The following is a 22370-nucleotide window of genomic DNA, read 5'->3' as shown; positions in this document are numbered from 1 at the left end:
GAGCTGCACCTGAGCTGAGAGTGAGGCTGGCTCGGAGGCAGCCACACACAGGTGTGGGAAGGGGCACTGGGAAGGGACAGTCCAGGCAGAACGGACATAAATTAAATAAACCTTTGTCTCTAGGTACTCAGCAGTTCTAGTTACTTTAAATAAGAGACTGGAATTTACCCTCAAATATTTACCAAGCTCCTATAAAAAAACTAGGTGCCTTTGAACTACAGAACTCAGAAGACATGTCTCTTCTGGTAGGAGTGACATTCAAAAGGTTGCTGGCATACAGAGCCACTTGCTCAAAGGTCCTCATCACGTAGCATTTTATAACTAGTATTTATCGCGCAGGCTGGACAGAGCAATGCCAAACGCAGTAAGGCTGGAAACTGAAGTGGATGTTTCTCAGAAAGAGATATCCCAGACCTGTGCATGACAAAATAAGGCCTTTCTGAGTCTTTCTATGAAAACTTAAGCAGAGGGCACCTGAGAGCCTTTGCAATCCACTGTCACCGAACAAGCAAAACCAACCCACACTGCCTCGCTAAGCTTCGATTTCCTCGTCAGGAAAGAGGGGATGATAAAAGCATCTACTTCACGGGCTTGCTGTGAGGGCTGCGCAAGAGAACAGCATACACAAAGCACCCAAACAGCCCTGGCCTCTGCTATCACCAACTCACAGGCCTAGTCCTGGAGGCGGGTGGGGGGCTGGACTCCAAGTTCTGCCTTGGCCTCTTACACCAAGCTTCTGTATTTCACAAGAGGATTGGAAAAAACTGCATGTGCCAATGCTATCTCAAGAGCTTTACATGGTACCCTGTAAGCATATGTTGGAGCTGCTGCCTGCAGGTTGCTCCTAAGTGATGCAGCTCAGCAGACTTCCCAAGAGGCCCTGGGTGCAATGGCACGCAGCTGGTGGCATGAGCATTTCCACTGGGCTCCATCATTACCTAGTCCTCCATCTGAGTGGTGGCCCAAACATCTGACCCGAACCAGCTCACCTCCAATGCAGTGCTCAGCCAAGGGCTCAAACAGGTCGAAGGTGGAGGTGGCGCCGTCGGACATGGTGATGAATTTCCTGTGTCCGTATGGGTGCGGTGACCTCACCCTCCCCATCTTCCCGTACAGGGCCGTCTGGATGTGTCCACTTTTCCCCCAGATCAGCGGTGGGATGTATCTGAGAAAGGAGAGGAAAGAGAGGTCAGTTTTCTCCACACTCCTTGAATGATGTTCTGAAAAGCTTTGGAGCAGAAATCTTCTAACCTATTTAATTTTTTCTTGACAAATTCTGTACATTCAGTATAAATATGAGAGTTTTTTGTCTTTCCGTCCATGACATGATTTATCTCTTCCCCCATTTATGAATGCAGCTTACATCAGACTAGCTTTAGAAATCAACAGGTTTATAGAGAGAGGATTTCAAACTTAGGATGTTAAGTAATTCAACAGATTTTATTTATAATAAAGCAAGTTATACATTTTGAACACATTTCACTTGCCAGGGTTGGCCTCATTATCTAAGGAGTTGATGTATATAAAATAGCTGGCCCAGTGCCTATGCTAACCAGAGGTCCACGCATGCCCGCCCACCCCAACACAGGCCACAGCGCAATGGTTACCCCATTAACCAAAATCCTGCCACTCCCAGTTACCCTGGGAAGGGCCCCAAACTTCTAAGAGCCTGAAGGTGCCTCATGGCTAGGGGCTCCCTTGCCTGCCCCAGCTAATGCACTCAAAGCGCAGTTTGCTGGCTTAATGAGGGATGAAGGTTTACAAGCCTAAGCCAGGCACGATAACTCCAAGACAACTTCCCTTTGTGAAGACACTCACATACTAGTTCATTACTGTGAAAACAAGGTGTTCCAAGTGACAATTCACAAATCCTTCTAGATGACAACCGCGGTATAAGATGGTCCCACTTACTGAAGCTGCTATTGGTTTCTCTGCAGTGGTTTTTAACCCAAGCATGATGGTTGGCCAGGACTTGTGTCCTATATAAGTTATACATATAATGTGAAACAGGTAATGGCACCAATCCTTCATCTCTGTATCACAGCACAGTGATGAGTGTTTTATAGTCTATTTGCCAAGTCATGCCTGTCATTTCTCTCCAAACCAGTGGATGCCAGAGGCCCTTCTTAAATTAAACCAGATTTATTCTTTTCTTCTTCTCTTTGTTGTTTTTAAAAAAGTGTATCAAACCTGAACAACTTTAGGAGAAATGAAACTATCACATTCAAGCAGCAGCTGTTTCCAGACAAGCTCCCTCTTTGGGGTTGGGTGGGGGAAGGAAAAGAAAGAAGATTTTAAGACCTAAAGGGCTTGAAGCTACTAAAGCACCACAGGTACAAATATCAGTGCAGAAGCCCTGACACTCATAAGAGATGAGTGGATTATGACAGTAACAAAAAGCAGGCTTGCAACATAAAAATAATGTCAATTGACCAGTCAGATACTGTGCTGGTTTGAAAAGATTTACGTACCCTAGAAAAGCCACGTTTTAATACGAAACAATCTTATAGGGTAATCCCTACCCAGTACTGTGTGTTGGAAACTTAAATTAGAATATCTCCATGGAGATGTGACTCAATCAAATGTGAGTAGTAAACTTGATTAGAAGAAGATGTGTCTCCACCCATTCCAGGTGGATCTTGATTGGTTTTACTGGAATCCTTTAAAGAAGAAGCACTTTGGAAAAGCTTGAGAACAGTAAGAGAGACAGCCAGGTGATTCTTTGAGAGCAGAAAAGGACGACAGAATGCTACAGAACCACAAAGCGGAGAGTCCACCAGACAGTGACCTTTGGAGTTGACGAAGGAAAATGCCCCTGGGGGAGCTTCGTGAAATCAGAAGCCAGGAGAAAAAGCTAGCACACTTCGTCATGTGCCCTTACAGTGGAGAGAGAAGTGCTGAACCTTTTGGAACCAAGGTATCTTTCCCTGGATGCCTTAGATTGGACATTTTTATAGACTTGCTTTAATTGGGACATTTTCTTGGCCTTTGATCTGTAAGCTAGCAACTTATTAAATTCCTCTTTTTAAAAGCCATTCCGTTTCTAGTGTATTGCATTCTGGCAGCTACCAAACTAGAACAGACACAAGACAGAGATACAGAATTATAAAGGGCTTTGGACTACCAAGTTGTACTTGTGCACGTAAACTGTGCGTGGGGGGGGGGGGGAGGGAGCGACCTAAGAAACCAAACTCCTGGTCACTTCTGGGGGAAAGTTTGCAAAACATTTGTTTGTAATATAAATTAAAAATAGAAGTACACTGAGGTTAGAAGAACAGATGGATTTCACATGACTATCTTATGATTTGTTTAGAATATGATACCACCTTGGCAAATGTGACAAAAGGATGAAGTAAGTTTTCCTTTTGGCAATTCACAGATGTCCCATGTAATGCCTGGCATGGGATCATGCCAGCGCCACGCTCTGGCTCACGGTCATGATATCTCCTCCAGATCTTGGCAACAGCCCCCTCCCTGCCTACCCCCAAGAGGCTTCCTGCCCTCTAGTGTGGCTCCCCTCCTCCATCACCCACCAGGCCAGCGGAGGGTCCTCGAAACACAGAGACGGGCCAGGGCCCTGCACAGCTCGCCCTGCTCACCCAGCAGGCCCGCCATGCCCAGAGGCTGCTTGTCCAAGATCCAAGATCTGATAAGCCCGAACCTTTGGCCCCGACGCCACCCCAAAGAGGCTCGCCTGGAGCTGAACTACCTCAAGACATTTCCTCTGTCTAGAAAATGCTTTCCTTCCTTCCTCCCACACCCATCTCTTCTCTGGACCAGCTACTACCTGTCCTTCAGGACTCGCTGCTGGTCGGGGGCCGGGGAGCCACCCCTTGCCTGGCACCCAGCTAGCCTGACATTTAAATGGTCTTCATGTCCACTGCAGGAGCCAGGGCTCACCGACCTTCGTGTTTCCCCCTAGGCACATGGCACACAGGCCCACTTAGGAAATCTAAAAGACAAATACATCCTTTTTTTTTTTAGCTTTATAATTAACATGCTTGATGAACATTATTTTTTTTATTAATGTTGAAATTTTTTAAAAAAATACCAAAAAACACCAAACAAATGCAAACATTTGTAATTTTTGATCATTCCCTTCTACATATATAATCAGTAATTCACAATATCATCACATAGTTGCATATTCATCATCATGATAATTTCTTGGAATATTTGCGTCTATTCAGAAAAAGAAATAAAAAGAAAACAACAAAAAAATTCATATATACCTTTCTCCCCACCCCTCCCCCTCACTGATCACCAGCATTTCACTCTAAATTTATTTTAACATTTGTTCCCCCTCTTAATAATTTTTATTCCATATGTTCTACTCATCTGTTGATAAGGTAGATAAAAAGAGCATCAGACACAAGGTTTTCACAATCACACGGTCACATTGTGAAGGCTATATCATTATACAATCATCTTCAAGAAACATGGTACTGGAACACAGCTCCACCACATACATCTTTTTTAGAAACTTATTTTGAAGTACTTCCAAATGTACAGAACATTACAAACCCTGCAGAGAACTCCAAATATACCCCTATCCCCATCACAGATACCCAGAGCCACTGATTTTTAACATTTTGCCACATTTGCTGTATCATTCTATCTATATCAAACTCAAATATAGCTTTAAAAAATATACAAAGTATAAAATATGAAAAAGTATGTTCAAAAAATAATACGCCTCACAATAATGTGAATTTGGCTGCATGTGATTGGTGCTACTGTCCTTCCAGACCACCTACACCCCCCTCCGACTGGGGTAGGAATAAACTCTCGAGATGAGTGTGTGTGTGTGTGTGTGTGTGTGTGTGTGTGTGTGTGCGTGTGGAAGGGGCCGTCCAGCATCTCCTGGGCCTCTGAGCCCACTGGAAGGTCAGCTGTGCGCAGCGAGGTTCACAACCTCTAATTTTGTGACAATGCCACCTACCGATAAAGCACTGTTTTAAATTAACTTCATAATAACACAACACCAGGGTTTGCAAAATTGAATTTTTCAATTCCACTTGCTGCTTTGTGGTGGGGTTTTACTAGGCGTTTTTGTTTGTTTATATAACTTATACACAGATCACAAGAAAGAAATGAAAAAACAAAAACTAGAATAGGCACCCAGCCACATGGTTGAAGTCAGGGAGGGGAAGGGGAACAAGAGAATAGAGTATTTTGAAATTTATATAAAACAGAAACACCTAAGACATGTTGCTAACTCACCACCGCTGCGGTGGGCTGTCTGAAAATACAGCTGCCAATAATTCCACCTGCTCCTTTCCCTGCACCACTCTTCCCAGCAAGAGCTGGGCTCCCTGCCCATGAAGCTTGGCTGGCCTGTGACTTGTATGGGTCAAGAAAATGGTGGACGGTGCTGGCCACAACTGGGCCTCCCCCCAGGAGGTCTGGAAACTTCTACCTCCACCTCCTTGCAAGCTGGGCCCTGACCACCCACTGCTAAGGGGCTGGAGGGTGAGAGACGGAACTGAGGGTTACGTTTTTGCAGTTTATAGGAGCTGCCAAATTGCCTTCCAGTGAAGATGGACCGACTAACACTCCCACCTGTAATGTACCTGTTTGCCTCACCCTTAGCAATGAATGTTCTCGATCTTTTACAGTTGGGCCAGTCTGATGGGCAAAAAAAGAAAAAACAGTATCTCATTGTAACTTGTATTTCCTAAGGTCAATCCAATCTATGGTAAAAGAAAAAAACTGTTGTGGGAAATGCATTTTTCTGATTCATATTTATTAATCATTTGTGATTGTGTCTTCTGTGACTTGTCGGCTCACAACCTCTGTCCAGTTTTCTATCATATGGTTTGGCTTTGTCCTACTGTAGGTATTATTTAATTTACATTTGTAAGTGTTTTCTCCCAGTCTATGGTGTATTTTAATTCTATCTTTTGCCTTACATAATTTTTAAATTTTGTGATTAAATTTGTTAGTCTTCCTCTATGAAATCTTATGTTTTGCATTTTGCTTTCAAAAGAGCTATTCTAACACCCAGTTATTTTAAATATCTCCAATATTTCCTTTTATTACTCCTGTAGTTAAAAAATACATTATGTATAAATTATTTTTGTAAATGATGGGAAGTAAAGTTCTAAATAATTTTTCCCCTAAGAAATTAGCTAATTGTCCTTATGTCATTTTAAATGGTCCTTTTGCTCCTTCCTTACTGATTTCAACTGTTGTCTTTTATATAATACAAGTACCAAATGAAATATTTGGGTTTGTTTCTATATTCTTTGTGTGGATTTAGATCTATTTTTCTGTTCCTTTGCCAATATGACACCGCTTAATTACTATAACTTTATGGAGTATTTTGAGATTTGATAGTGCAGACCCTCTTCACAATTCTACTCCAAATTTTCTTGGCAGTTTTTGGGGAATTTATTTTCCAGACAAATTACAGAATTAGCTTGCTCCATGAAAGGGATTTTTGGTTGGAAACACACCAAACATACATTACTTGGGGAAGAACTGACATTTTTACAATATTGACTTGTCTCTCCAATCACATGGTATATCTCTCCATCAGTCAAGTATTTTTGTCCTGGAGCAAAATTTTATAGCTTTCTTTATATTTTAAAGAATACTCAGTTTTTAGTGTACTAATTTGCATATATTTTTCTACTTTTTTTTTTTTAGCTATTCTTAGGGTTGAAGCATCTGGGCATGTTCTATTCCTAATTCCCTGAAAGCAGGGACAATGTCTTCCACTTCTTGAGTAATCCATATGGTGTTTTGTCCATTGCTATGCCAGGGCCAGTGGTTAATAAGGCCTGTTAATTAGGGAACAAGCGAGACCAGAACAGTCCTCACTCATCTTGAGGCCAGCCTGTCCTTCACTTCTGAAGCTATTTATAATCAGCATCTGATTTTGGTAACAGAACTGCTCCATGGGAATGGCCTCAAGGGAAAATCCAGACCTCCCACCCCATGCACACGTGCACACTGTCTTCATGCAGATGGAGCTCACATCTGCAAGAACAGATGGTTTCTGGTCTCTATAAAAAAGAGTTGGGGGAAAAAAGGGTGAGGGAGTGAGCACTCCCTAATACTCCTCTGTGTCCTAAACCGGAAGCTGACCCATCCTCCTCATGGGAGCCTGCGTCCCTTGGCTGAGGATCAATCACTTTACGGTTACTGAGTCCAGACTTAGCTGCTATGCCCGCTGATTCTCTCGGTGTCCCTAGGCTTGGCACACGGTAGGTGTCTAGGATGTATGGTCTGCGGTGGGCGCCCTCTCCACCCCGCCAAATCCTTCCTGGCCAACGGACCAAAGTCACCCCAGCAGCTTCTCCTTGGCATTTACAATTTGCCCCAGATGGGGTGCTATGGTTGAAGCAACAAAACCCAACTTGAACTTACGTAAAGAAGGGAATCCTATTAGAGGGATATTGGGATTGTCCCCAAATGCACAGGAGGCTGGAGAACCAGGCTCGAAAAGAGGGCAGGACCCAGGAATGAACCTGGGGGTCGGCTCTTTGCACAGCCAGCACCAGCACCAGCCAGGAGCACTGTCCCAGGAGCAGGGCCGCGTCTGGAACTGTGTCTGCCCCTTGGTTGCCCCATGGCAGGGAGAGGGGATCCCTTTAATTTTAGATGGGTGGGTAGGGCACCTGGATTTCTTACCTGCATGCAAGAAGAGCTTCCCTCAAAGGAAAGGTGTGTGCCCTTAGACAGGAAGAACGGGTGCTGGGCAGGCAAAGGGGGATGAATGTCCCCTGCAAGGCTTTGTGCTGGACTTGCCTTTTGTCCAAGAGACTTCTTCAGGCCCTGGCAAGCCCACAGACTACAGAAAAACATCCTGTTTCCACCTGGTTCTTCTGACATCTCCTCTTTCTTTCCATCCCTGTCCCCAACCTGGGTCCCAACTCTTAGCTTTCCACAGATTTCTCAAATGTATTTACTTGCTTCATAAGCATGTGCTTCACCTATGACATAACATATATCAGAAATGGGCAACTTGTTCAAGTGTTTTTTCCCCTCACACATCCATCTTTCTAAAAGGCAAACCTGATCATACAAAAGTGTTCGTGCTGTTTCCTTAAGAGACATCTGGGAAAGCAGAGTTGGTGAGCCCCCTGGTCAATGACCTTAGGAAACACTAGCACACCCTGAACCCATCACTTTGCATTTCCTTCCACCCCTTCATCTCTATCTCTTAATATTAATCACAATTTTAAATGAATTAGCTGATAAAATAAATACATACTTTTGGTCTCATTTGTTACATATGGCTATCAGTAGTAGAAAGAATTGACTCAAAATAAAACTGGCACCAGTTAAAGCTATGTATAGTATAATTCAGTATTGCCAAAAACTGACAGAAGAATCCAGGCTTCATAAAAACATTTATATCTGCAAATCTGACCTACAGAATTGGATGTGAGGGTAACTGCCCCAAGGGAACCAGCTATAGCAGAAGCTACAGCAGTAATGTATGATATGGCCAAAAAAATCGCATCATTGAACCCAGTTTTTTTGTAAAATTTAAATGGAAAATAAACCTGATGAAGATAAAATTTAACTACTGAATTAAAAAATTAATCATGGAATCAAATTGGCTCAGTAGAGCTTGTTCCAGAAAATATTTTCCCAAAGGAAATTCTTCAATATTGGCATAATTCTGATGAAAACATCTGTATTCAAAAAGTCTGTGGGATCAAATCTCCTGAACCTTTGCCCCATGGTGTGCTTGTGGTTAGGATACCAGCTCACACCCTAGTATTCTATTTTGCAAAGCTGACAATATTTATTTGGCACTTATTATATGCTAGGTACTGTTCCAAACTAATTATACGTTAATGTAATGTTTAAACTATTACATCTCTTTTTAAAAATATCTTTTATTGTAAAATATAACACATACACAAAACAAAGAAAGAAAAAAGCAGTAATTTCCAATGCACACTTCAACAAGTAGTTACAGAACAGATCCCAGAGTTTGTCATGGGCTATCATTCCACCATCTCAGAGTTTTCCTTCTAGCTGCAAAACAATGGAGGCTAGAAGGAATATTAACATAGTGATTCAGTGGTCATACTTGCTGTTAATTCCTATTTTCTCTGTTATACCTCCTCCTTCTCCTTTGATCCTTCTCCCAATCTATAGGGATCTGCCCTTTGGCTTTTCATAATTATATCTTTTTTCTTTCTTTCTTTTCGCATGGGCAGGCACCGGGAATCAAACCCGGGTCTCTGGCACGGCAGGTGAGAACTCTGCCACTGAGCCACCGTTGCACCACCCAATTACATCTCTTTTTAGGCTTTCAACTACCCTTCCAGGTAAGCAAGTTTTTTATTCTTTTTCTTAGCTTTTTTTTTAACGTGATTTTATTGAGATAGTCACACACCACAGAAACCAAGTGACGTGTACAATCACGGGCTCATAATATCATAACATAGTTGTGCAGACATCCCCATGATAAAATTTAGAACATTTCCATTACTCCAGTAACAAAAAAAAAAAATGAAAAAGAAAACCCTAATCCTCCCATACTCCTTATCCCCCTCTATCACTGACCCACAGTACCGGCACGGCACACTTGTTACTGCTGGTGAATGAGGATTAAAATATGACTGTTAACTATAGCCCAGAGTTTGCAGTAGGTACATTTCCCCACACACCCTCTATTGTTAACTCCTTGCCGTAATGCTGTACATTTGTTCTAGTTCATGAAAGAACTTCTTAAAATTTGTACAGTTAATCACTGACACTGTCCATCACAAGATTTGCTGTCATACGTTCCCATGTTTTAACATCCAACTTTCCTTCTGGTCACACCTTGTTTTGCATGCTTCTTCCCCTCAGTCCCGCCTGAGACAAGACAGGACCAGCAGAGAAGATATGAGCTGAAAAATGAAAGAACTGGAAGGGCAAGATTTCAAATGTGGGGTGAGCTCAGGGGCCGTGCAGGGGAGAGGCTGGGCAGGCCACTTGCTGAGGCCCTCCATGGACGCCCACTGAGTGGTTTCGCTTCTCTTCTCTAAGAAGGAAATAATAAGCTCATCATTCCACAGAGGAAAAAAGGCTTTGGTGGGGATAGCCGCCATGCTCGAATTCTCTGGAAAAATGTGAAAGATACTACGTTTGAAGGCTACTGGAATTCTATTATAGCTAAGAAATGCTACCTGGAGGGAAACCTGGGCCTCTCCCCTACTGACTTCAAGACACATGAAGGCTGTTCCCCAAGCCCTATAACAAAGAAATTTAGGGGTCTTTGAGACCCTTTGGCCCTCTCTCTGAGTGTCTGTGGCTCCTCTCTTAGCATCTCTGGGGTGTTTCTCTCTAAACTCTCTCTCTCAGTACTTCTGCCTTTTATCCTCTCATAAAGGGCTCCAGCAAGGGATTCAGACCCGCCTTTAACTGAGTGGGTCGCATCTCAATTGAAATAACCAACCACAAGGCCCCACCCACACAAATGGACGAAAAGAAAGTCGCCTTCCTGGGGGAAAGGACAGCTTCCAGCCAGCACAGAGCCCTCGACTAGAAGTCTGCCAGTTCACAGACTAGTGCAGACAGCTCAGCTCTATTAACAGAATGTTGGAACAGCAGTTCACCTCTCTGTCCCCAAACCCCTGCCTGAAGGGGTGCTTCAGTGTCTCTGGCGAAAAGCAGAGGCGCTAGTCCTCCCAAGATAAAAGCTCCCTCCCATCAGACCTGCAGAGCAGGCGTCCAGCCTCCCTCTGGGCTCATAATGCCCTTTGCTGGCTCTGTGTGGGGACCCTGGTGGGGGGGCAAGTCAGGTGCAGGGACTCTTAGGAGAAGTGGGCACAGGATGTTTCCTCAGTTTCCACAGAGAAGGCCCATCTTCGCAGGCCCCTGCACCCTGTCCAAAGCGCACATTCAGGTCAAGAAAAGACAACTTTTCAGTTTAAGGAAAAATATTTGTCCGTGGTGAAGAAAGGTGAACTTTACTCTGACCAAGAGGTTTGTCTGGGAAGTACCAGTGTGGGCCTGGAGCCCCAACCAGGAGTGCGGGGCGGAGCCCAGGACCAGGCACTCTCAGCACTGGGCCTGCCTCTACCTGCGTTTTCTTTTGGTTCTTATCTATTGAGTCAATAAAACCCAACAAACACGGGCACTGCAGGTCGGACAGAGATTGGAGCAAAGACGTACAGCTGCTTCCCTCGCCGGGTCCCCAGCATGCAGTGGGACAGAGACAAGAAACCCGCAGGCAGCTACTGCACAGAGAGTAGCCAAGGCCACGGCACCAGTACCTTGGAGCAGCACCCAGGGGTCCCAGTACCTTGGGGCAGCACCCAGGGATCCCAGTACCTCGGGGCAGCACCCAGGGTTCCCAGTACCTTGGGGCAGCACCCAGGGATCCCAGTACCTCGGGGCAGCACCCAGGGGTCCCAGTACCTTGGGGCAGCACCCAGGGATCCCAGTACCTCGGGGCAGCACCCAGGGGTCCCAGTACCTTGGGGCAGCACCCAGGGTTCCCAGTACCTTGGGGCAGCACCCAGGGGTCCCTGTACCTCGGGGCAGCACCCAGGGATCCCAGGACCTCGGGGCAGCACCCAGGGGTCCCTGTACCTCGGGGCAGAACCCAGGGGACCCAGTACCTCGGGGCAGAACCCAGGGGACCCAGTACCTTGGGGCAGAACCCAGGGGACCCAGTTTTCGGGGCAGAACCCGGGGGACCCAGCTGCGGTTCTCAGAGAGGGGCGGGTCTAACATTCGAACTCTGCAGCAGGGCTGGGTCACTCAATTCCTTCAACTCTAAGCTAAAATGATAATTAAACATTTTTGTGCCTGCTTTTTCCTATCTGATCGATTATAAAAAGGCTACTTTCGGCGGGCCGCGGTGGCTCAGCGGGCAAAAAGTGCTTGCCTGCTATGCCGGAGGACCTCGGTTCGATTCCCGGCCCCAGCCCATGTAACAAAAACGGAGAAACAGAATACAATAAAACAAGAAAATGTTTAAAAATGTTTCCCTTTCTTCCTTCCTTCCTTCCTTCTATCCTTCCTTCCTTCTCTCTGTCTTTAAAAAAAAAAAAAAAAAAAAAAAAGGCTACTTTCCACGGGCAGTTATTTTAGTGTCTCCTCAAATCAGTAATAGGATTTGTTGGAACTTGCCTGTGGTATTCTTCACTTACACTAAAATAAAACGAAACAAAACAAAAACCAACTGCTCTGTATCAGTGAAGTTTTTTCCTGGAGGAGATAACTCGAGAAGGTAACAGATTTGAATATTCACATCTGATTATTTTTAAGGGGGTCCAGAATGTGATGACAGCAGGGGATGGAAACGGCAACGAGGCAGGAGGAAGTTCCTTCTGCACGGCAGGAGGTGCTGGCCGGGGAAGCATTTTAATCCTGTGTTCATGGGGGGAGGAGAGACCCACCAGGACAAGCCTCAGCTTGGGAGAAACACTCAGAGTAGAGCTTTGTGGTGGCTCCAGGAGTCAGAAAACTCAGCTCCAGGCCTGTCTTGTGTTTGTGTGTGTGTGTGTGTGCGCGTGTGTGTGTGCACGAGGGGGGCATGCATGCCAGCTCAGGCTGTGTGCTCAGGTGAGGAAGCAGGGAGGGGGCAGCGCTCCTTAGGGTTTAGGGGAGCATTCTAGAGCTAGAGCTAGGAACCCCAGATCCCCAACAACCTTTGTCAGAGCCTCCCCTCCATGCTCCCTGGACCAGGCCTCTCTGCTCCCTTTTGGCCTCTGACACCCTCAACGCACAGCCCCCCCACCCCCTGCCGGCTGGCCCACAGCAGGGAGGGGGTTAGTGACCCTTCCCACCAGGCTCGCCCTCCTCAGCTCCCACGAGCCCGCCCAGGAGCCCCCTGCTTTCCAGGAGGCCCAGCTTTGGAAGGGAGCCTTCACACCCAATCATCCCAGTTCTGTTGGGAATGAGGAGGGGCTGGGAAGGGCTTCATCATTAGATCTGGGGCATTTAATCTCAAAATGGCAAGTGGCATATTCAACTTCCCAAACACTCATTAGTAGGCTCATCAGAAAAATGGTTTGAACACAGCCTTTTCCCCACTGGAGCCAAGCGCTTCTTCACAGCTGTCACACATCACGTTTTCACTGTTGTCGCGGGGCGCTCTATTCCTGAACCGCAGGACTCTGCACAGGAAAATCCCAATGCAGAGACTGTTATTTTCTGCCTGAAACGACCAAAAGTGGCCTGAGGAGACAAAAGAGAAACCATCTTCCGCTCCTGCAACTGGTTTCTAAATACAGGACGGAGGCCACAGGGAGAGCTGACACATCTGTGACCCACCGCGTGACCATACAACCTGCACAGCACAAACGCCAGAAGGAACAGGTGTGTGATTTGCCATAAAGCCACTTATAAGGAAATCACACATTTTTCTTTAAAGAAAAAGCAGTTTGAAATAAATCTGCATGCCATACAATCCAGCTGACGTACCCAATGTCTTCTAGTAAATTCACGACACTGTGCCGACATCATCACAGTCAATTCTAGAACACCTTCACCCTCAGCGGGGCTCACTGTGTCACACAGCTCCATGTTTCATCCTCTGTCTTTCCTTCCAGTGACACACAAAACCCACACTTTCTGCTCTGAGGAAAAATAAATTCAATTTTTTTTTTTTTGCATGGGCAGCCACTGGAAATCGAACCCGGGATCTCTGGCATGGCAGGCGGGAACTCTGCCTGCTGAGCCACCATGGCCCGCCCAATAAATTCAATTTTAAAGTACAAAGAAAAGCTGTTTCAAACCTTCAGAATCGTCTGCACACATAAAATATGTCTAATGTCATTACCTTGGGTTCCACAAATATTGTCCAGGGCCAGTCACACCACTCCATAAGTATTATATATCACATAATATATCATAATATCGACTTGGTTTGGGCACTATGTGTTGAGTGTAGATTATAGTTTATTAAGAAGCTCCAGTGTCCACGTGAAAATTCCATGTATTAAAGAACTTCAAAGAGCCAGTCAAATAGTAGTCACCTAACTTCAGGGAAATTCATCATGGCTTCTGGAAAGGGCTCCCCAAACTCACTCTTCTCACCCAGCCTTTACATGGATGACACTGCTTCCCCGGGCTTGCTCTTCCTCTTGCTAAATGATGGATTTGAAAACCGCCGACCCGGCAGGATGTACACCGGCGCTCTGCAGACAATGCCATGTTTTGTCCCTGTTCCCACTGGTTCCTCGCTGGCGCTGGCCGAGGCCCACCTCGGCTGCCCACGTCTGCTCTCTGCCCAGCCCGGGCCCGCTGGGCCACTTCTCAGCCCCAGGCCATGCAGCCTCCGTGCCGGGGTGGGCTGGACAAGGAGAAGAGCTCATATCACACTTGCATTCCTGGGTTGGGGAAAACCAGCTGATCTCAACGTGAAGCTCCTGGTCTGTCTACACGGAATGATGCCCTTTTACAATGACTTCTATCAAGAGATGACTGTAAGGGGTGTGGACCTTCCTGGCAACATGGGACAGAGATCTTGGAATGAACGGAGACTCAGCATCAAGGGATTGAGAAAACCTTCTCCACCAAAAGGAGGAAGAGGGAAATGAGACAAAGTGTCAATGGCTGACAGATTCCAAACAGAGTCAAGAGGTTATCCTGGAGGTTTTTCGTATGCATCAAGTAGATATCATCTTGTTATTCAAGATGTTATGGAGAGGCTGGAGGGAACTGCCTGAAAATGTAGAGCTGTGTTCTAGTAGCCATGTTTCTTAAGGATGATTGACTAATGATACAGCTGTTACAATGGGACTGTGTGAAAACCTTGTGTCTGATGCTCCTTTTATCTACCTTGTCAACAAAGGAGTAGAACATATGGAATAAAAATAAATAATAGGGGAACAAATGCTAAAATAAATTTAGTTTAAATGCTAGTGATCAATGACAGCGAGGGGTAAGGGGTATGGTATGTATAACTTTTTTTTCTCTGTTATCATTTTATTTCTTTTTCTGTTATCTTTTTATTTCTTTTTCTAAATCGATGCAAATGTTCTAAGAAATGATGAATATGCAACTAAGTGATGATATTGTGAATTACCGATTATGTATGTTGTTTTATTTTATTTTTTAATTAATAAATAAATTAAAAAAATATATATATACAAAAATGTGAAATGATGCCACTCTCACTAAATTTTCTCTTTTTTTGGAAAATACAGTTGTTTTCCTAAGAATTGTTATATATGTTACTATGTCAATGGTTTTTAAATATAATTTTAAATGAATTAATAAATATTTTTATTAGCAAATATCAATACTGGAAAAAAAAGAGATGACTGTAAGAACCAAAATGCTGACATTTAACATCAGCAGATGGTACAATATCTTGCCTTTCTTTGATATGCAGAAAATAAATTCACAAAATGGCATGTAGCGATGTTAGAAAAAGGTGAGTTCTTAAAATATTTAATAAAAATTGTGCTTCTTTTATCAACAGTTACACATGCAATTACTAACAATCCACACTCTAAACCTGAGGACTCTGATCTTGTTCTCAGGGAGCTCACAGCTGAGGGGAGGAGACTTCAGTCCTCCTTAGAGCTCGAGAGACCTGAACAAATGAATGAACACAGGAAAACTCAGCATCATAAATATGTCAATTCTCCCTGAATTACCCATAAATTTAACAGAGCCACGATAAAAATTACAGCAGGGTTTTTATATTCGGAATCAAATAGGCATTCTGAAGTTCATGTTGAAAAATGAACCAGGTGTAATAGCCAAGAAATTATGAAAAGAGTAACGGGGCAGGGGGGTTACTAGCACTTCCCTTACTTTCTATAATAAAACATAAAACTACAAACAGCTGCTAATAATGTATATTCAGGTTAACAACAGAACAGAGAGGACTGGAAATATGCCTCAAAGACATCCAAGAAGTCTAATAAGAGCAAAAAGTGGCATTTCATGCCCCAGTAAATCCGAGTGACCTGAACAGTGAATAAAAAAGTATCTGCAAAGTCCCCTTTGGGGGAATGGTGAGAAAGGGGGAAAATTCAACTTCTCCAAGTGGAGAATTCTTGATATTCTCACAAGCAGTGCATACAACCAAAGCTATAGGCTGAGCCCCCAATCCTGGGGTTTGTTCATATGAAACTTAACCCCACAAAGGATAAGCTAAACCCACTTAAAATTAGGCATAAGAGTCACCCCCAAGAGAACCTCTTTTGTTGCTCAGATGTGGCCTCTCTCTCCCAGCCAACACGACAAGCAAACTCAATGCCCTCTTCCTCTCTACATGGGACATGACTCCCAGGGGTATGGATCTTCCTGGCAATGTGGGACAGAAATCCTAGAATGTGCTGAGACTCAGCATCAAGGGATTGAGAAAACCTCTAGAATGAGCTGAGACTCAGCATCAGGGGATTGAGAAAACCTTTTCCACCAAAAGGGGGAAGAGTGAAATGAGACAAAGTGTCAATGGCTAAGAGATTCCAAACAGAGTGGAGAGGTTATCCTGGAGGTTATTCTTACGCATCAAGTAGATATCATCTTGTTACTCAAGATGTAATGCAGAGGCTGGAGGGAACTGCCTGAAAATGTAGAGCTGTGTTCCAGTAGCCATGTTTCTTGAGGATGATTTAATAATGATAGAGCTTTTGCAATGTGACTGTGTGATTGTGAAAACCTTGTGTCTGATGCTCCTTTTAGCTGTCTGTCTTATGGACAAATGAGTAAAACATATGGATTAAAAATAAATAATGGGGGAACAAATGTTAAATAAATTTAGTAGATTGAAATACTAGTGATCAATTAATGGGAGGGGTAAGGGGTATGGTATGTATGAATTTTTTTGTTTTCTTTTTATTTCTTTTTCTGAATTGATGCAAATGTTCTAAAAAATGATCGTGATGATGAATAACTATGTGATGATACTGTGAATTACTGATTTTATATATACAGAATGGAATGATCATATGTTAAGAATGTGTTGTTTGTTGTTATATTTTTTAAAAAATTAAAAAATTAATAAATAAATTTTTTAAGTGGCATTTCAATAAACAGATAGAGATGCATTGTTCAATAGATGGTATTGGGTAAAGGGTTGTCAGCTAGAACAAATTACGCTGGAGTTGCATCTCACACCAGCATAAATTCCAGAGGGATCAAACATTTCAAAGCAGAAAATGCGATCATACAAATGCTAGAAAAAATTTTGGTATTTTAAAAATAATCCTGCAATTAAAGAAGACCTTTCTAAGGAAAACAGAAATCTCAGAAGCCAGAGAAGAAATGAAAAATTTTGAGTATGCAAACATTAAAAAAAATTCTGCACGGCAAATACCACCATAGGCAAAGTCAAAAGACAAATGACAAACTGAGGGGGAAAAAAGGCAATTCATATTACAAGAGACTAATTTCCCTACTATATAAAGGGCTCTACAAACCATTAGGAAAAAGACCAATGAACATCCAGAAAGTGTGTGCAGAGGCTACCAGTAGACAGCTAATAGAAAAGGAAATCAAAATAGTTCCTGAATGTATAAAAAGCATGCCTCTTTCATAAAAGAAATACAAATTAAAACTTTAGTGAGAAAGTATTTTTCACTTACCAGACTGGCAAAAACAAAGAAGTAGAACTCCTCATATTTTCAGGGCTATGGGGAAATAGACACAGTGCTGGTGGAGACTAGCTGGAGGGCAGCAGCTAACACAATTTTCCATGCAATTCCAATTCTAGTTTAACCTACAGACACATGACACATGTGCATCATGATATCAATATAAAATGACTCACTGCAGCACCGTGAAAACAAAAGATCAGAAATAAAATGAAACCTCCGTCTAGCAGACTGGTGAAACAGATTATGGTTCATTAGAGAATACTAAGCAGCCAGACAAAAGTGGAGCACGCTCTTTCTAATCTCTGATGGAAGAATCTCTAGGTGAGATTTCATGAAGAAAAGCAAGGTACAGCACAGTATATAGTATGCTCCCACTTGGGCAACTAAAAACATATACACATATAGACACACACACACATATTTGCTGTATCTGCATAAGATACGTCTGAAAAACTCTCAAGAACCTGGAAACATTGGTTGAAGGGAACTGGATGGCAAGGTGAGTCTATTTCCCCTTTTGTTCCCTATGAATGTTTTACCTATTTTTAAAAACTAACACAAGCTATAAGCAGATAGGGAGTGTTTATGAACTGCATAACTGTTACAGATATACTTTGTTAACGCGAGGGCCTGCTGACAGCAAGGGTAAACCTGAGGGAAAGAACAAGGTCATCGATTCTCCTGGCTGACGAGAGAATTGTTGCTTCTTAAGCAGGGTGAGCTCGAGCAGAAATGTAACAGGAAGGAAATGCTGCAGCTGCCCTGGAGCGTTCAATGAGGAGCACAGTTCCAGAAAGCTGAAAGAAGCCACTGTTGACGGCTGTGGTTTAGCGCTGCTGAGACGGCAGCCCTCTCCTGTGGCACGAGAACCCAGAAACATTTCCTCAAACAGCCAACAGCTCCACTTTCGTGAAAACTCAGGGTGACTCAGGCACCGACCCTTCATTCTTCTCCACACAGCAAGAGGTCATCGCAAAACCATGCAAATAAGCATGTTCTAGAAAGTTCTGCTACAGCAAAGTCCATCTCTCTTTATACATGAAGGATGAATGCAAAGGACAGTGGCTGGTGTAACTGCTTATACTTATTATTAGCAATGAAAATTATATATGACTTTCAAAACCATGAAGGATGAGATGTATATTCACAGTTCTCAACTTTCTTTCTTATCAGTTTGAAAGAGGAGAAGTCAAGAGTTGAAAAATCATCCATACCTTCACAAACCTTCCAGAACTATTGCTATTTGGTTTCCTTTTAGTCTATCTATTTGAATACAGAGTATTTACATTAGTTATAATAACGGGGTGTAGATACATAATTTGGGCTTTTGCTTTTTCACTTATTACATTTCTCCATATAATTATTATCACTATAATAACTTCCTGGATGAATACATATAATTCTATCCTGTTTATTAACTACAGTTTAGGGAGTGACACTTACAGCGTTTTCTATGGGCCAATTGTGCTCCATACTCTGATTTACCCCTCACAAGAGCTCTTACTACCGGAACCCGCTTTTCAGACAAGGAAGCCCAGTCTCCAAAGGCCTGGAGGGCAGCAGACCCTGCACTTGAATGCCACGCCTGCCTGCTTGCCAGCCCACATTCTCTCCCCTGCATCACTATACATTATCATATATCATATATATTATTATGTATTATTATACTGCTGTTGCAGCTATTGTTGGATGCTTTTCTTCCCAATTTTTACTACAATAAACAATACTGGTAGAATATCTATGCATTTAGTCTTTACCTTCGCAGTTTTAAAAACTTTTTTCAACCTATATGTACACAGTTTAAAAAGTCCAACAAGATTGCCTCACGTTCTCTACTCCTGATTTCTGCTCTTGAGAGGCAGCTACTTTCAATTCTTCTAGCTGTCCCCCTACTCCAGACTTGCCTCCAGATTTCTAAGTCACGCTTCTCCTGCAGGTTTTTCATTTCAGATTTCAGTATCCTCTACTGACCTTCCTGCTGTGGAAGCTGTTAGCTCTCCCACACCGCCCTTAAAACACGCACTTTCTCTTCCCCATCACTTTCAACAGTTATAGTAGCAACACTTTTGTTCAAATTAATTTTCAGTTTGTATAATTATAATTATGTAAATGTTAGTTACAATCAAGTCAAAATTTATATTAATTTCCTTTCTTGTAAACTTTCGATTCTCCTCACATTATCACTTTTATCATTTTTTCAATAGCTTAGGTTTCTATGCGTCACTCATTTACCTCAAACGCTAAGGGATATGCAAGTCCCCTCATTACTATCAGAGGTGTCAGGTCCCCCACCCATCCTGGTTTCCCTGGAAGGGCCCCTCCCACCTGGGACAGCTGCATGGCTGGGCTCCCTTCTCTTTCTTCCCTTCCCCTCCTTCCTGGAAGCCCCCAATGCTCCCCTGGACCCTGCACCCCACGGCCACTCTCCCTTGGTTGGCTTCCTGGTTCTGGGAGAGGACGGGTCCCCACTAGCTTCTTAAGAAAAAGAGGAATGGGGGAGAAGGGTTTTTTTTTTGAGGGGGGAAGGCTAACTCCTCCCCCCTCAAAAATGTCTTTATTTTACCCTCACACTAGATTTTGCTGGGCTGGTGTAGAGTCTAAGTTAGAAGACCTTCTACCTAGGAGTGTGCAGGGCCTGCTCCACTACCCCACAGCTTCTGTCTCCCGTGGAGATCTGACGCTGTTCGACGCCCTCCTGTGTGTCAGCTGCTTCTTTACTCTCTGGGAATTTTAGGAATCATGCTTTATTACCATGCCCCAAAACTTCATCAGCAGCCTCAGTTGGGTCTTCTTCATTCTTGGAGCTTGAGTTTAAGAAGCTCTTTCGATATCAGGACTTAGGTCATACAACCATGAAATAGCTATGGGATTTTATATATATATATAATTTCGTCCCTTCCATTTCCTCTGGCCTCTCTTTCTGGAACTGCTCTTATTTGGATGTCAGATTTCCTGAACTGATCCTCTTATTTTCTCTTCCAATTTCTATCTCTTTGTCTTATTCTACTTTCTGGAAGAGATCCTCAATTTTATCTTTTAATCCTCTATTAATCTTCTTTATCTCTCCTCTCATATTTTTAATCTCCAAAAGCTCCTTCCTGCTCTCTGCATGTTCCAATTTAACAGTCTCTTGTTTTTGCCACATGGATGCATATCTTCTTTGATCTCTGCATACACTCATTTCAAGTTTCCCCACTTAAGTTTATTTTGGCTCACTTCACTGTTTCCCTTATTTCCTTTCTTCTGCTTGCTGTGTATCTTTGTCTTTTGTGTCAGAGGCTTTGCTCAAATGCCCAGTGACTCTTGGTTGTCTGCTCTGATTTCAGGACCAGGCACTAACAGCTGATGTGGAGCTGTGCAACTATACAGACAGGGCCCGTCAACGGTGGGTCCCACCACCTGTTAGAGGGCACCTGACGACAACGTCTCTGGACCTTTCTCTCGAGGGGATCCTCACAGCTCCCCGGGAGTGAGGCTACGGATAGGATGCTTTTGGTGCCTCATGATGCCAGCCTCCCACTCGGGTGTGTGAGATGGGAGGAGATGGGGAAATTTCCACCAATCTTCATGTTTTCAGACACATTTCACACCCCTATTCTCAGCAGTACCTGGTGACTCCAATTCCTGAGTCTTCAAATCAGCCTGATTCTTCTAGAATTTCCCCCACTCCAGGCTTGGGTTTCAGCTTTCCCTAGTCTCCTCTGTTGCCATGCATCCATCTGGTTTCCACTCATCTGCTCCCACATCCTCCCCTATTCTCTATGGTTCTGAGAATTTGCCTTTTTAAATTCTTTTTACCATTTTTACTGGGGATTCAGGAAGGAGTAGAGATAAACATGTGTGTTCAATCTGCTATGACTTTATTTTGTTTAAATTACTTCTTTGGATTAAATTCATAGTTAGTAGGGGGCACAACATGTTTACTCCTTTATTTAGGATCTGTATTATGTATTCATTCAATAAACATTTTTTTAGCACCTACCCTGTGCCAGACACTATACTGGGCAGTGAGGCTCTATGGTGTAGAAAAAAGAACAAGGACTCAGGGGTCAGAGAAACCAAGGTCAAATCTCAGTTCTGAGAACTTTGTGACTTTGGGCAAGTCAGCTGACTTTGCTGAGTTTCATTTTACTCATTTGTTAAAAACTGGAGGGTAGGAGTGGAGTGAGGAATAACCACGCCTATTTGCAGGGTTGTTCTGAAGATTGAAGGAAATATATTGAAATGGTTGAGCTCACAGGCTGATGGATGGTAGCCACCCAAGAAATGCACATATTTATTTTTTTGTTGTTGCTTTTAATAATAAGCTATTCTGCAATTTGTTTTAGGATACAGACTAAGAAGTAATTTTAATGCAAATAAATATAAATTGTATAATGAAAGTACCAAATGCTAAGACCACAAAGAAGAGACCCACTCACTCTGAGGGCCGAGCAGCATATTCGAGAAGGCCTCTGTAAAGCCTGAGCTTTCTTAAATAAGGAGGCTGGGTCATGGTAGAGAGGGATTCTGTGTAGAAAGAAAGGCAAGCGTAAGACACAGCAGGAGAGAGCACAAGCTACTCAGGAAATGTGGGGTAATCTGATGTGTCCAGAACAAAAGAATGGTGGCACGGGACTGACACGATCAGATCTGTGCTTTATAAAGATAACTTGGTGGCCTGCAAGATAAATTGCAAGGGGTAGAGAATAGAGGTGGAGCTACTGCATTAGTCTAAACAGAGGCCGAGGGTGCCCCGAACTCAGGCAGAGGCGGTGGAATGGTGAGGACAGACTGCTGGACAGACCTCAGGGGTTCAACTGACAGGGGCTGGTTTGGACACGTGGGAAATCTGTACTTCTTTTGATGTGA

General features: G+C 43.5%; 1 protein-coding gene across 6 annotated transcripts in view; it reads right to left on the bottom strand.

Moving 5' to 3' along the window:
* The window catches only part of ABHD2 (abhydrolase domain containing 2, acylglycerol lipase), a 118505-nt gene that overhangs the window by 45137 nt on the left and 50998 nt on the right, over window positions 1-22370 (bottom strand). For all 6 annotated transcript variants that reach the window (XM_077124162.1, XM_077124165.1, XM_077124166.1 and 3 more), the window contains one exon: window positions 990-1165. In XM_077124162.1, coding sequence (XP_076980277.1) covers window positions 990-1165 — 176 coding nt within the window. The remainder of the gene's footprint in view (window positions 1-989; window positions 1166-22370) is intronic.

The sequence above is a fragment of the Tamandua tetradactyla genome, chromosome 12, assembly GCF_023851605.1.
Source record: "Tamandua tetradactyla isolate mTamTet1 chromosome 12, mTamTet1.pri, whole genome shotgun sequence".
Lineage (NCBI taxonomy): Eukaryota > Metazoa > Chordata > Mammalia > Pilosa > Myrmecophagidae > Tamandua > Tamandua tetradactyla.
This window is presented reverse-complemented; position numbering and strand designations above follow the sequence as displayed.